This window comes from Lutjanus erythropterus, chromosome 18, assembly GCF_056507025.1.
Source record: "Lutjanus erythropterus isolate fLutEry1 chromosome 18, fLutEry1.hap2, whole genome shotgun sequence".
In the NCBI taxonomy this organism is placed as follows: domain Eukaryota; kingdom Metazoa; phylum Chordata; class Actinopteri; order Lutjaniformes; family Lutjanidae; genus Lutjanus; species Lutjanus erythropterus.
The window spans coordinates 25,411,441-25,426,325 of NC_139334.1; the positions used below are offsets into that span (position 1 = coordinate 25,411,441).

Below are 14,885 nucleotides of genomic sequence, written 5' to 3' on the forward strand. Positions count from 1 at the left end.
CTGCTATAGATGCTTGTTAAGTTCAGAGATTTGCCATAACTAGTACTTGAAACTGTAACTGAGAAAAAAGTACAATATTTTCCACTGACATGTAGTGGAATAAAGGTTTAAAATAATATGAAAAGAATATACTGAAGTGGAGACCCTCAAATTTTAACTTCCACCACTGGCCATATTATAGACAGCAGATTAATAGTTTCAGGAATACAGATGTGATAAATAAAATTAACCTTTACCAATTGACTTTCAGTGTAATGTTGACAAAGACACAGTTGAAACATCATTAAATGCATTTTATTAGACAAATAGATGCAAGTAAATTCATTTTATTTCCATGCCATTGTACAAGCATTGCCAGAGAACATGTGGTTTCAGCGTCGACACCAAAGTCAGACATATTTGGTGTTGACACTGTGGCTCATACAGTGTTTACTGCTGTGATTCTGCCTCCCTGTGGACAAACTGAGTTAGTGCGTCATTCAGGAACAGATGGAGCTGCTGCTTTCAACTGTTAAAGTCAGAAAGTAAGAAAAGGTCAAAACTTGTTGTATAAAGAACAACTTTAAAGGGGAAAATTCAACCCAAAATCAAAGGTACATGTTTTTCGTTAGATCTATCTGTTTTGGTGCGAGTTGCAGAGTTTTGGAGATATCAAAGAAAGTAGTTCCTCCATGAAACTGCGTACAACAAGATCTGTGCATTATGTTGAGTGACGAGGTCATGATTTCTGAAAAAAGACATTGCTGTTGACTTTTTCAAATGTATTTTCTGGCGCTTTGAGCATCAGTAGCTGAGTGCTATCTAGTTCCATTACATTCAAGAGATCTGATTTCTCCAAAACTCTGCAGCAATAAACTAAATGGATGCACCAGCACTACAGGGGAAAAAAAAAGAATATGTAGCTTACATTTTATTGGCTAATGGCACAAACTACAAACGTTGGTACATTTTCTATTAAAAAATATGTATTTATGGTACAAATACTTTAACATTCATTTGTCAATAAATGGGATAAAGGCAGCCAATTTTATAGGAAGAATATCTGGACAGTTTTTAGCAATATTTGAAGCATTTAAAGCTATAACAAAGAGCAGAATTATATGAAATCACCGCTCCCACAAACACACACATAACCAGCATATAAAACATCAAACTGTTCTCAGTTTACATCAATGTAAATATCATGTAAGGCTAGAATATTTATTCTAGATATAATTTCAAAATGTCTTTAATGTCAAAATTATTTTGGAAGACAAAACTATCATATGAATTAAGTACAACCCGTCTCTCTTCATAAAATGTGCGTTCTACAGCTTTAACTGTGCATTGTTACCTTTCATGCCAAAATTAGATTAATAATTCTTTAAAACTGGGGATCCAATTTTTTTGTATTATGATTTTTTTTTGGGGGGGGGGTTCTTTCCGAAAACAGTTATAGCCTGTAGCCTTCTGGACGAAGACCAGCAGGCGTTTACGATATTCACACGACAGTGACAAGACAAACTGCTCGCATGTAGTCAGTGGCTGAAGAAAAAACCCACAACGCAACCAAAAGTAAGAAAGAAACAAACAAAGAAAACAGAATTATGCTCTAAAGATTCCTCATTTAAAATGGTCAATCTCCCCAAAGTTAAGTTCACATGAAAAAACAGTATATTAGAGTATTGATAATATTATTGATGATGAACCTTTGTTTCTGTGCTTGATATTTTCTCTGAGAGTAACTCATGATGCACTTTCTTCTCAGAAACATAGTGTAGAAAAATGAATTTGTACTTGAAATGTGGTGGAGTAAACATATTACACTACCTGAAACAGCACTAAACACATAAAAACAGTCTTTAAATGTAATCAAGACAAAAATATGCGACTTTCTCCCCCTAAATTAAGGCTTGACCTGTAATAAAAATGTCTCCATGGTGACAGTGATGCTGAGGTAGTGACAGCTTGATTCAATGCTGTAGTTTCACTTGGCTGGCTTCGTTTGGTTCTCCCTTCTCTTTCTCTACAGCGCGAAGCGGTTCTCCACCTCGTCCGCGATCATCTCAGCGATGGCGAGGGAGGAGGTGGCCGCCGGCGAGGGAGCGTTACGCACATGGAGCACCCGACTGCCCACGTCCCCGACCCCGCCGTCAAACACGAAGTCGTCCACGAGGTTTCCGTCTCGGTCGAGAGCCTGAGCTCGAACTCCTGCAGGACCCCTGCAGAGCAGACGACAACCAGGGTTACAGGAAACAATATTAAAGGGACAGTTCACCTTTTCCTCTGGTCTGTAACACTATTTATCCATTTATATTGTTTATTTTGTTTTTATATTGAATTGTAGATTTTTGGAGATATCAGCCGTAGAGATTTCTGGCTTCTCTCCAATATAATGAAACTAAATGGCATTAGGCCCGTGGGGCTGATCCACACACACACACACACACACACAGCAATTTCATGTAGGAACTACTTTCTTTCTGCAGTTGAATCTAGTGGAAAGAAAATAGTTCCTTCATGAAACTGCTCTCAGCGACGTGTGTGGATTATCTTGAGTAACTGTGTCATGATTTCTGGAGGGAGACACTTTTTAAAAAAATTATTAGATATATTTTTTGGGTGTTTTGAACATCACAAGCCAAGTGCCTTTTAGTCCCATTATAGTCAAGAGAAGGCAGACATCTCTACAGCTGATATCTCCAAAACTCAGCAACTCACACCAAAACAATCTAGATGGATAAATAGCACTACAGGTCAGGGAGATAATAATATGCATTTTTGATTTTGGGGTGAACTGTCCCTTTAAGTAAGAAACTCCTGATATCCTGCAGTGTGCATGCATTTTTAGGTCTTGCATCATCGCCCTACCTGAGCACGTCATTCAGCGAGATTTCAGGGATGTACTTCTGCAGGATTTTAACCTGCGCACCGATGAAAATACCTCGGTACATTTCTCCGATCCCGTACGTTAAGTTCCTCATCACCAGCTTCTGAAGGCCCCTGCAGAGTAAAAAAAACCATTCAGTATCACCTATAATACAACAATTACACTGTAATTACATTATTTCATAATCAGCGTCTCTTTTTTTCCCCTCAAGATTTTTTTTTAGCAAATTCCAAACAAGTGAACAAAATTAACATAGGAAATCTGTAGAGTGCTCAACAGATATGTCACTTTTACACATCCATGATAGAGGAGCAAATCATACAATCTTGTCCCAGGTGTCCCTCATCCCCTCTCAGCCTTCTATAAGCTGGAATTTCATATTTAAAAGGGCACTTTATCCCTGGAGTAATACAGGAAGAAAGGAAAAACTAATAAATAAAAGAAGTGGGTTTAGAAACTGATGAATGTATATAGATGGAATATGTGTCTCTTTTCAAAATGCAGCTCCAGGACACTACACAATGAAGAAAGTGCAAATAGATTTTAAAAAAACATCCCGTTGTACCTGAACGAGAGTGCATCTGCGAAGTCGCGGGCGTTGAAGTCGTACACTTTATAGCCCTCCCTTTTGAAGGCGAGGACTGCGTTGGGGCCGAGCCAAACACTTCCATCCATCCGCGGGGTGAAGTGGACTCCGAGGAAGGGGAAACGAGGGTCAGGGACCTACACATGTATTTCACAGAAACAAAATGAGGCAGCAACATCATGATAATGCCAATATTATGGCTTGTTAACAGAAAGACTTCACACTGTTACACAGAGCAACAACAAGCATGGCTCAAAGTGAAGGTAACGTGAAAGTAACCATTATTATGTGCATCCTAAATCAAAATTATTTTTCACAGAAGACCCTGATAATCGTGATTTTATTTTAGGGACATATTGCCCACACCGCAATCTGCAGGCAAAAAGAGGTGACAGCTGCAACGACTAATCAATTAGTTGATGGAAAGAAAATTAATTGCTATTTTGATCACTGACTGGCTTCTTTCAGCGGCTTAAATGTGAAGATTTTGTGCTTTTCTTTGTCATTTATGATAGTAAATGAAGAGTTTTTGGGTGTTCAAGTGTTTGTTAGAACAAAGAAGCTATTTGAAGATGTCTCTTTGGGCTCTGGAAAATTGCGATGACCATTTTTCACTTTTTGTTTGACATTTTATAGACTAAACCAGAGGTTCCCAAACGGCGTGACGTAACACCAGCTGTGCCTTGAGACTTTGTGAAAACATGCATTATTATTGATAATATACAACTATAGAGGAAGTTCTGAATTAATTTTTAATTGACTAAATCAGTAGTTTGTACACACTCACTTCTCAAAATGGCAGCAAATCCTCTACCTTAAAAGAAGTCCTTTAAAAACCTCAAAGTAAAGTTTGACAAATGCCCTGATTTACTGAAGCCTCATTTTTCCTCTCCTGCACTCCAGGAACTCTGTTTCTGTTTGGCTAGTAGTCGTTGCCAAAACCACTGGGCTAAATTATTAATCTTGATAACAACTGGCACATTAATTGATAATGGGGATAGATGCAGCTCTAAATTTAACATTGATATATAAACCCTCAATGCTCTCAAAGTCATATAAACAATTTTAGTCCTTAGCCAACTCAACCTCCTTGTGGTGATGATTTTAAAGTAAAACCAAAAGCTGAAAACTGGAAATATACCTCAATGTTTGTTTTTGGAATAACTCTGCTCTTATAATAATTTATAATTTACAAATCCCCAAAGGGAAATTCTCTTTTTCCCAAGGCTGCTGCGAGGTCAAAGGTTTGGATTTGATGATTTCTTGATATCTTGTGGTTTTATCCTCATCTTAAATCCCAGAGTAGAACTGAAAAAATGTGGATTAAACTCTTTTCCCAAGATTATTTTCAGCCGTCAGGGATCTGCTTGTAACTCAACAGACTGGAAGTAAGGGGTGAAAGACTGGATTCAACAGCAGCTAAACCAGTTTTCCCATTTTTTTCCCTCAAAGCATCTCCACCCCTACCAACCGCTAATAAGAAACCCAGAGGCTGCAGTTTACTGATCTCATCTTACAAGATTTTAAGATATAAATTCCTTCAAACTTTTTAACAATTCAAATATTCATCTCCTTCTACCACTTGGGGCCGCCAAAGTTTGAAGCTTTACGAGACTAGAAATCATAAACAGAACTTGTATGTGATGAGAAACATCTTCCACAGAGCTGGACATGTGGACATATTTTTCTTTAGACTCACAGGGTAGATATTGCCCTTGACTAGATAGTGTTTCTCTGGCTTCAGGACCAAATAATCTCCTCTGAAGGGGACAATCCGCGGCTCCCGGCTGCATCCAGATATCTGTGACAGGCGGTCTGAGTACAGGCCTCCACAGGTCAGGACATAACGGCACCGCACCTCGTTACCCTGTTAAAACAATACAATGTAAAGGATGGAAACAACAGAACACAATCTAAACATTGTGGTGCTTTAATTTGAAAGTGTCTTACCTTTTTGTCTTTGATTGCGATTGGGTATTTCATTCCTGCAAATTAAAATGCAGAGATACTTCAAATACCTCCACAGCTTTTGTTTAAAAGTGACTGTGTTGACATATTGATGTATAGGACCAGTTTATTACCCTCAGTGCTCCCAGCTGGACTCTCCTTGACCATGGAAATGTCGTTGACCTCAGATTCAGTTACCACCGTGCCGCCCGCCTCCTCAAAGTCTTTGCCGTACCTGAGAGCGACCAACCTCCAGTCCACAATGCCGGTGTAGGGTGAATCCAAGGCCATTATACCCTGCAAGAACGACGAGCTATAGGCCTCCACTGCCATCTTTTCTCTTGTATGAATAATAGCAACGTCTCGGAGACTCTTACCCTGCAGTATGGCTCTCGCTCTCGGATTCCCTTGGCGTCGACAATACTGAGGTCACGCACGTTGTTCTTCATGCCGCGCTCGTATAGAGCTTTCAGCCTGGGTATCTCCTCCTGCTCCACAGCCACGATAAGCTGCCGACGCAGAAATACACCAATCAATATCAAGATAGACACAACACAATGGTCCATACGGCAGCAGTGTATAGCAGTGACTGCCAACTATGGTGCTCCTGGGGGTACTTTTACAGTTGACAGAAGAAGGATTGTGGAATTGTTCTGCTAATATATAAAAATACTTAACACGTATTCATATTTTTGTGTTGGCGATGAAAATATACAGGTTGGTGCAATATAAACAATGTGAGAAAAGTTATCTAAAAGTAATGGATAAAGTGTGGAATCGTTGGGTAAAAGTAATGAATAAATGTGTGGAATAGCTAGCTAAAAGTAATTTATACATAGCTGAAATGAAAAAAAAATCTAAAATTAATAGAGAAATGTGTGGGAAAAGTTATCTAAAAGTAATGGATAATATGTGGAATTGCTAGGTACGAGTAATGTATAAATGTGTGGAACCGTTAGCTAAAAGTAATGCGTAAATGGCTGGAATAGTTAGCTAAATATAATGGATAAATGTTTGGAGTAGTTAGCTGAAAGTAATGGTTGCAATAGTTGTAATAGTAACCTTAAGGCAATGGATAAATTGTTAGAACAGCTACAAGTAATGGATAAATGGTTGCAATAGTTAGCTAAAGTGATCAATAATGGTTGTAATAATTAGCTAAAAATAATGGATAAAGGTGAAATACTTGGCTAACTTAAAAGTAATTGATTAATAGTAGGAATTGTCACCTAAAAGTAACAGATGAATTGTTGTAATGGTTAGCTAAAAGTAATGGGTGAACAGTTGGAATAGTTAGCTAACCAAAAGAATAAATGGTTGGAATATTAAAAGTAGTGGACAAATGTTTCATGGCAGCCATATTGACATGAAACAGGAGGGTAAGTACAGATATTACCTATGATGCTAATTAAGGTACCTGACTGTTTGACCTGAATGTAACAGAACCTTAATTAGTATCATTGGTAACACCTGTGTTGACTTTACTATGACACGTTAAAATACCTGCAGTGAAAAGGTCTGTAGTTGTGCTGATATTTAAAAAAAATTGGAGCCTTTTTTTCAGTGTCTGTATTGCACACGTATTGTGATGTGATGCACTTATGTGGTAAAAATACTACGACAGACCTTTCCACATCTCTTGTAAGGGAGGCCTTTTTTCTCGCAGTACTCGTACGCTAAAGTGGCTCCTCGCACACACAGACGGGCCTTCAGCGAGCCCGGCGTGTAGTAGATCCCGCTGTGAATGACTCCACTGTTGTGTCCACTCTGGTGCGCAGCTGGTGAGTTAGAAAGTGACAGAGAAAATGAGGAAGAAGAAGAAAGATAGAAAAAAGAGGCTTTATTAAGATTATTAGATTAATAGAAACTCAATTGCAGCTACTGTGCATACATAATATCGCCTCTGTCTTGTCAGTTATCTTTGGAAAAATATAAACCAATAAGTTAAAGGTATAATCTGATATTTTGGGAAATACAATTATTTTCTTTCTTGCTGAGAGTTACGAAGAAACCACTTTCATGTCTGTACACAAAATCCGAAGCTACAGCCAGCAGCTAGTTAGCTTAGCATGAAGACTTTCTTTTTTCAAAATCAAAATGTTGTAGTATTGCTCTAAAGCCAAAAAATAAATATCTGATAGCCGTTTAATATTGTTTATATTAACATTTTAAGGGTTAGTCCTTTAAATGCCACTTACAAAGGTCCCAAAATTAGGCTGGCAGGACAGTTAAATTTACTTAAATCTTTAACTTTCTTTTGAAGACGCTTGTTTCGCCGGTTTAAGAATTTTTAACAGTGCTGCAGCACAACAACAGGGTTGCAATTCCTTAACTGTTATGCAATACCCCCAAATTAAAGCTAAACTTGGCACTTTACCCTCATAGTTATTGTTCTGTTTTGACCTGCTGTGCTGGACGACAGAGCCAACAAAACATAAAGTTGTGTCACGATCCAAACCCCCACTGACTGCACTGTACAACTGGTTGCAATTAATGTAACATGCAAAACATTCTGCTCTTTAGAACATGTTGTTCTCTTCCCTCAGCACAACAACATCGTTCAAAACTCAACACACCGAGCTCTTTTTCTTTCTCCAGCAGGACGAAGCTGAGCGACGGGTGTCGCAGGATGAGCTCTCTGGCTGTGGCCAAGCCCACGATGCCTGCGCCCACCACGGCCACGTCATACGAGCTGCAACACAGACGGGAGGAGAGATTACAGCAAGTTCAAATTTAAGATGGTTACTGATAACCAGACAGCTTTACAGGTTGCAAAAGGTCGAGAGCAGAGCAGGAAATTTAGGCCAGTGGTTCAATGTCCAACTGTACATGACTGTACAAGCAGCTAATGGACCTTTGAAACTGTAGTTAATGGGTTATGTGTATCTACAAAGAGAATATCCAGCTCTGTCACAAGGCTGCAAGTAAAACCATCTCTAAATGAGATTTTCACAGACCAATATCGAGTGGGTGGGAAAGCAGTTGCAGGAGATCAAACTTGTGACCACAAGATTGCAGATAATTAAACATTTACAAAGAGCTGGAAGAACACATTGTTCAAGCCTGGAAGGACATTTAACAGCCAGAGCCTTCATGAATTCACAGGACATTGGAAACAGTCAACATCTTGCTTTAATTTCTGAAAATCAGAACCAGGCAAACCGCTCCACAAGGGGCGGAACCAGCAACCAAAAATTCCAGCTGAAGAAAAGCAGTGCTTGGGAGCATGGCAGTTTATCTGCAGCTATCTGCACAGGAAGACTTGCCAGCCTTTAGATCTCAAAAACAGGGATGATTTCAATACCAAAAAAGCTAGTTTCAGAGACTTTGTTAAGTGCATTCTAGTGACTTTTAAAGAATGAAACTAATAAAATAATAAGCCCACTGCACACTTTTATGTTAAATACTTTTAATTCCAAGGAAAGAATACAGAATAATTTGCCCTTTTAGTGTGAACTGGATTTTACAAAATGCACGACCTTTTCCTTTAAAGCTTTCCTTAAGAAACAGGAATTATTCTTTGTACGTCTGGTTTGGTGCAGTTGTGTTGCTGTCTGGGCGGAAACAGTCGATCTTTAGTTTCATATAAAGCTTCTACACACTGGACAGTGTCAGAAACAAGTAAAAAGGAAGGAAAAAAAGCTGTAAAAGTTTCCTGGGAAAATTGGAAGGGTTGGTATGTCTATATGGTCGATGACAGATAACAATTTAGGAGCACCTAAAGATGCTTAAAATACCAAAGTCCAACTGAGAAACTTTGCTTCAAGGGGTTTTGATCCTTAATTTGCATTCAGTTTCGTAGGACAGGCGGCCCAAACTTGTAAAAACTTGTACAGCTTCTCTTACTTAATCTGAGAAACAGTTAATTCCTCAACTAATCTATGATTAAATTGGGGTCTGGTGTCTTGCTGGTCTAATTTATAATGAGGTGAAGAAGTTGCCCAATTGTTCTGAATCAATAACTTTAAAGTTCAACATCCATATTTCACTGTTTGCCTAAAGCAGGCATAGGGCGGGCTCAACATTACATAACGTGCATGCCATGCAGCCAGAGCAGCCTATAGAGTCTTCAGATCTAACGGGAAACTTATTCTGCAGGCATGCCTTCCTGAAAAGGCGCAGTTCACACAAAACTATTGACTGACGCTGGCAAGGAAAATCTGTCTTCAATTAAAGGTAAAGTAAAAAGCAGAAGTGTAAAGGCAAGCAATTGTGGATGGTTGTGGACACATAATGCAGACACAACTGTTTTGTGTCCATAAACAATGTGGTGAGGTGTGCAGATCAGGTTGCACAGAGCAGAAATGTTATGCAATCAGGCTCTCGGTGCATAAGTGTCCTTGGCAATGACTGGGATCAATTAAAAAGTTGACTGGTGACTGGCGCAGGTACTGGCTTGTCTGTTCACTTTATGAGTACAAGTTATGAAGTGAACTAGAGAAACAAGACGCGGGTGAACTAGTTAGCGGCAGCCTGTGTCTTCTTCTGTGGTGTCATTCTTACCTGTGCAGCTGTCTGGTTGTAATGTCCTTTAGCAGTTTGGGTTGAACCGCTCCGACAGCCTTCAGAGAGGCTCCGCTCAGTGTCCGGATCATCGTCACAGCGTCTGTCAGCTCCTCACGGCTGCTTCTTCATCATACAACTGTCACAAAGCTTTTCCCTGAGTTCTGTTTTGTGTTTCCTCCTCCCGTAGCCGCTGCCGTGTTAGCCCCCCATTCTACTGCTCTATCCCGAGTGGCGTGGCCACGCCCACCGCGCCGTTCCCACCCGCTCGCACGTACAACCAATGGCGCGCCACGCTTTCCTTGCGTCACTAGGTCAAAGGGCACAGCGATGGAGGCGTCCCGAATGTAAACAGTGCGATCTGTTGGAGGGCAGGTGAGATTTCTCCTGTGTCGCACTTGCTTACTTGTTTAACAGACTCAAGCTTTAATTTAATATAATTTAATTTAATTTAATTTCTGTTTGTTTTCCAGCGGTGAGATATGAAGCTTTTATCGAGGGCAGTGCGGTCTGCTGTGGGTCAGAAGGAGTGGAGCCGCAGACATTTCTGGGGCTGGCTTAACGCAGTCTTTAACAAGTGAGATAACATTATCTACAGATTAAGGATATACTGTAAGTGTGCTAGCTAAAAGCTACACAGCAGTACATGAAAAGAAAAGAAGGTTAATAACAACTTACTGTTGACAAAACAGTGACTCAGCACACACCTAGGATAACATAAACACACCTGGCTATGTTTAGGCCTAACTACGTGATAATAAATCCCACCTTCACGAAGGTTTGAATGCTCAGTTTTTGTTTAAACGCAATTTCTAGTTGTCAAAAATTTTATGTCCACTGTGGTCTTAATAAAGCAAAATAAAAGTAAAATAAATAATAAAAACCCAAATAGTCAGCTAAAAAACAAGCAAATCCTGAAATGGTTCAAGTTACAATAAGCAAGTTTGATATTTTACTTGCAAAATAAACAAACAGTGGTTGATTTGCTCAGGTTGAACAATGCATAGTAGCTGGGCAAAACCAAATACCATTTAAGGCAGGTGGACCAACAAAAAGCAGCAATGAAGACAATAAATTGTGCTGACGTTTATTGTCTTTCCTCCGGATTTGCTCAGGTTAAAACGGCTTGCCTTGTGGGCAGTCTGCCAGTTGGACTTTATTTTTTTTGTAACCCTCGACTCCTCTGTTCTGCCCTCTCAGTACCAACCGTTACCACATCACTTTACATGTTATCAACTTGTCCCGTACTGAGTGTTTGTTGATCTTTCCTCAGGGTGGACTATGAAAGGATAAAAGCCGTTGGTCCAGACCGAGCTGCAGCAGAGTGGCTGCTGAGATGCGGTGCCAAAGTGAGGTTTCAAGGTTTTGAACGCTGGCATCACGACTACAACGCACTGCCAACTGGGCCTCTGGGGAGATACAAGATCCAGGCGATTGACGCCACTGAATCCTGCATCATGTACAGAGGGTTTGACCACCTGGGTCAGTGTTACAGTGTGGAGAATATTGTGTTCTTATCCTTGTTGATTGTCCCACTCCCATTTCCATTTCCCTCCATGTGGTCATGGATGGTCTCCCTAATAGATTGAACATGACTCTGCAGCCACACAACCAGTGAGGCTGTAAAAATCACTATCCATTAGAAGACACGCTGTTGGTAAAGAAAAAAAGTAGTCTGAGATTGGAAAGTCCATATTCTTTACTAAATTCAGAGATTTTTGTTTACCTTTGTACAGGTGTCTTTTGTTTTATTTTTTATTTCAGACTCATTACATTATATTGTCAGATCGGCTTTAAGTAGTATCTACACCCCCCCCCCCCCCCCGCCCCCCCAGTCAGGAGGATCACCAGAGTCATTAGGATTCATCCTCTGAGGACTCTCAAAATCACCACCAAATTCAATCCATTCAATAATTCACTTTAAAGTGTTGGATTAACTGACTAAAGAGCCTGATCAAATCAAACATTAAAGATGTTCAGAAAGTGTAAATTTTGCATCAAGTATGTTAACATGAGCTTGACCTCGACCGTTGACCTGAAAGTGATTCCCCTCTGTGTTAACAAGAAAGGAAAGGTGACGGTGAAAGTGCATCTCTGCCAGACTGATTATCCAAAAGTGACGCAAGTGAGCGGGATGTTTTACACCACCGTCTCTGACGTTGTTGGCTGCTGCGCTCCAAACTGTGTTTCTTTGGTGCCAGAGTCCACACAGATTTGTTTTGGTGTAAAGTCCCTCTTTGCCTTTGTAAATTTAATCAGCAGACTTGAGTGCTGATGCTGTTTTTTGTTGTTATTTTTCCAGATGGTTTGAAACATTTGGAGGAAATCAAATTCAACAAGTGCATCTACATTGAGGACACCTGCCTGGAGAGGTTGAGCTCAATAGAGAATCTGCAGGAGACTTTATACATGATGGAGGTGGTGTCGTGTGGAAATGTGACCGATAAAGGCATCATTGCCCTGCACAAACTCAGGTGAATATTTATTATCTAGTATGAGGCACTTATCCATAGTTGATGTATTGCCTTCAGAAGATGGCAGCCAACACGCCCCCAGTTTGGAGAAGCAGCAGGAGGATTACCAGTGTAGGAAGCTGAGAATGTACCGCTGTGGACAAGAGTCAGCAGCAAAACATATTTTAGCCACCTAAATAAATCAGTATCAGTTTAAAGAAGCAATATGTAGCCTCCGGGCATCTGAAATCTTATTTAATATACAGTCTGTGGTTGAAGTGAGTTCCTAGACTGAGGGAAGCTCTGCAGGCTGCAGGAGCTCCATAGGAGTGCAGGATGAGTGCAACACTGAAAACTGAATTTGAAGCAACAAGTCCTCCACTGTAAGTTGATCAGCTGTTTATAACTGTTGGTTGGAGTTCAGTGACTGCCTGCCAGACTCCATTAACATTTTGCTCAATTTAACCATGATAGACATCCACTCCTTCTGAAAAATTATTAACAATTTCTCATGACTCATAAACAAACACTCATTCAAGGAACATTCAGCATTAATTTGGACTCTAATTAACGTGAAACGGGCAAACAAAAACAGTTACTCCAGCCTAGAATAGAAATTTGAAAGGGGGGGAGCACCCCTGTAGCATGAATGTCAGAAAAGCGAGTATTTCAACTTGAAATGTTTCCTTCATTTCTGATGACACATCATTGACAGTTAAAAGATTTCTCCTTTAAGTGTACAGTATATATAGAGAATATTTTCACCACTTACCCTTGCCATCAGACAGCCTTTTCTGATGGGAAACCACTGTTATCACTCAACCAGACTCCTTTGACAAAACAGTCATTTTACCTCGCAAAACATGGGAGTTTTTGGTCCACTGCTGCCTTGATCTGTTAGTTTGTTTGCATTATTATGTGACATTTGTGAATCCAAACTAACATTTTAAATCAACAAAGTCACACAATGACACAAAAAAAACTAACAAATCAAGGCTGCAGTAGACCAGCAACTCCTGTAGGTAAATTACTCCTTTTGCCAATGGAGTTTGGTTGGTTTGGAGAGAGCGATATTTGGCTTATATAACAGCAGTTTCACATTGGAAAAGGCTGTCTGACAGCAAGGTAAAGCAGAAAAAATATTCTAAATATAGTATACACTTAAACTATTATTTTTTAGCTGCTGTCTCTGTCCAGAGCAGAGCATCGCGTAGCCTCCTACACTGGTCTCTTGCTTCCTTTGCAAACTGGAGATGTGCCGACTGCTGTCTACTGTCGATAACACACTGACTGCGGATAAGTACCTCATAAAATCCAACTTCAAATGATGCAAACTATCCATTTTAAACTGTTTTTTAATAACTTTCTTTGCAAATAAATAAGCTTTATAAATGGCACAGATTCATCTTTGAATGTTTACATTCTGTATTAATTCCACACAGGAATCTGGAGTATCTGTTCCTCAGTGATCTTCCCGGGATCAGTGACAAACAAACAACAGTTGACAGACTGCAGACAGCACTTCCACGTCTGGAAATAGCGCTGGACCTGGAGTGACTGAGAAACATCTTCTTGTTTTGTCTTGTGTTGTAAAATACAGACGCCTTTTTAAAGGTTTTCAAAGTAAAAGGCCTGAACTTGAAGAAGGACAGACCGGAGCATGAGGGACTTTGATCGTCCAACATGTAGATCCTTCGGCTAAAACATTAAGTCTATTTACATGTGAATCATTAAGTTTCTTTATTTAAATGAGAATGTGGAGAACAGCAGCAACGTCCAACTTCAAGGGAAAATATTCAGGTTGATGTGTCACCTCTCAGCTTGAAATATAATCAAGCTTTAAAGAAACAGTCCAGCAAGGAGAAGCGTTAAAGCACTTTAAATCGTTGACACCAGTTTTTGTTGATAGAATGAATTATTCTGTAGTTTATTAAAGGTTACTCCATATGTGGGTACACAGAGGAAACAGTTTGGGAAATGCTTAAGTCTTTTACATCATTTCTCTTTTGTTTAATTTGGCAAAATCTGAGGACAGACAGATGGCTGAACATCCTTAGCACCAACGTTCCAGAGATAATGAGTACAATGTGGTGTTGTTACTGCTACATGATAGTCAATGTGGGAATGTTTACACTCCTGACGTCAATAAATATTTTCAGAAATGCTCATGAGAAAAAAGTCAAAGTTTGTGTCCTACAGTATAACTTACTCAAGACAATGAAACAACATAAAACTGTCTAACAAAAACTCTTACAGAGTCCATCGTCATATAAAAAATACATTTGGCAAACCTGGCAAGGCGGTCCGTCAGAGTTTTACCTTCCGTCTACTCAGCAGATACGAGCAGAGCAGCACATCGCTCCTTGTCTTCACACGTCTACACAAAATACAACCAAACCAGCTTGAAACGTCGGCAACATACATAAACCAACACGCTTGAGCCCACGTTGGGAAATAGTGCATAGACTGACATCAATATCAAGACACACCTGACACACCCCACCTCGTGATGAACGAAAACCTTTCA

The 14,885-nt window shown here is 39.8% G+C and overlaps 2 protein-coding genes across 2 annotated transcripts; one reads left to right on the plus strand and one right to left on the minus strand.

Moving 5' to 3' along the window:
* Window positions 1-897: 897 nt before the first annotated feature.
* Window positions 898-10,127, minus strand: l2hgdh (L-2-hydroxyglutarate dehydrogenase). The gene is made up of 10 exons (XM_084743323.1): window positions 9,906-10,127; window positions 7,979-8,094; window positions 7,029-7,180; window positions 5,780-5,911; window positions 5,537-5,699; window positions 5,406-5,440; window positions 5,155-5,322; window positions 3,435-3,592; window positions 2,851-2,982; window positions 898-2,201 (listed from the first exon to the last, which is right to left on the minus strand). Exons 1-10 carry the CDS (start codon window positions 9,995-9,997, stop codon window positions 2,006-2,008), a joined length of 1,344 nt encoding a protein of 447 aa, XP_084599449.1. The 5' UTR covers window positions 9,998-10,127; the 3' UTR covers window positions 898-2,005.
* Window positions 10,128-10,140: 13 nt separating this feature from the next.
* On the plus strand, window positions 10,141-14,323 carry dmac2l (distal membrane arm assembly component 2 like). The gene is made up of 5 exons (XM_084743326.1): window positions 10,141-10,280; window positions 10,379-10,482; window positions 11,179-11,387; window positions 12,208-12,379; window positions 13,801-14,323. The coding sequence occupies exons 2-5, from the start codon at window positions 10,388-10,390 to the stop codon at window positions 13,913-13,915; spliced, it is 591 nt and encodes a 196-aa protein (XP_084599452.1). The 5' UTR covers window positions 10,141-10,280; window positions 10,379-10,387; the 3' UTR covers window positions 13,916-14,323.
* Window positions 14,324-14,885: the final 562 nt, after the last annotated feature.

What these genes read in the sequence shown, in the direction of transcription:
- l2hgdh (XM_084743323.1), bottom strand. Translation starts at nt 9,997, where the DNA reads ATGATCCGGACACTGAGCGGAGCCTCTCTGAAGGCTGTCGGAGCGGTT. An exon ending in CTTACAAGAGATGTGGAAAG is followed by an intron (nt 5,912 to 7,028) that starts GTCTGTCGTAGT and finishes CTGCGTCGGCAG; the next exon opens with CTTATCGTGGCTGTGGAGCA. An exon ending in GCAGATGCACTCTCGTTCAG is followed by an intron (nt 2,983 to 3,434) that starts GTACAACGGGAT and finishes TTTACTCTGCAG; the next exon opens with GGGCCTTCAGAAGCTGGTGA.
- dmac2l (XM_084743326.1), top strand. Translation starts at nt 10,388, where the DNA reads ATGAAGCTTTTATCGAGGGCAGTGCGGTCTGCTGTGGGTCAGAAGGAG. An exon ending in CTTAACGCAGTCTTTAACAA is followed by an intron (nt 10,483 to 11,178) that starts GTGAGATAACAT and finishes ATCTTTCCTCAG; the next exon opens with GGTGGACTATGAAAGGATAA. An exon ending in ATTGCCCTGCACAAACTCAG is followed by an intron (nt 12,380 to 13,800) that starts GTGAATATTTAT and finishes AATTCCACACAG; the next exon opens with GAATCTGGAGTATCTGTTCC.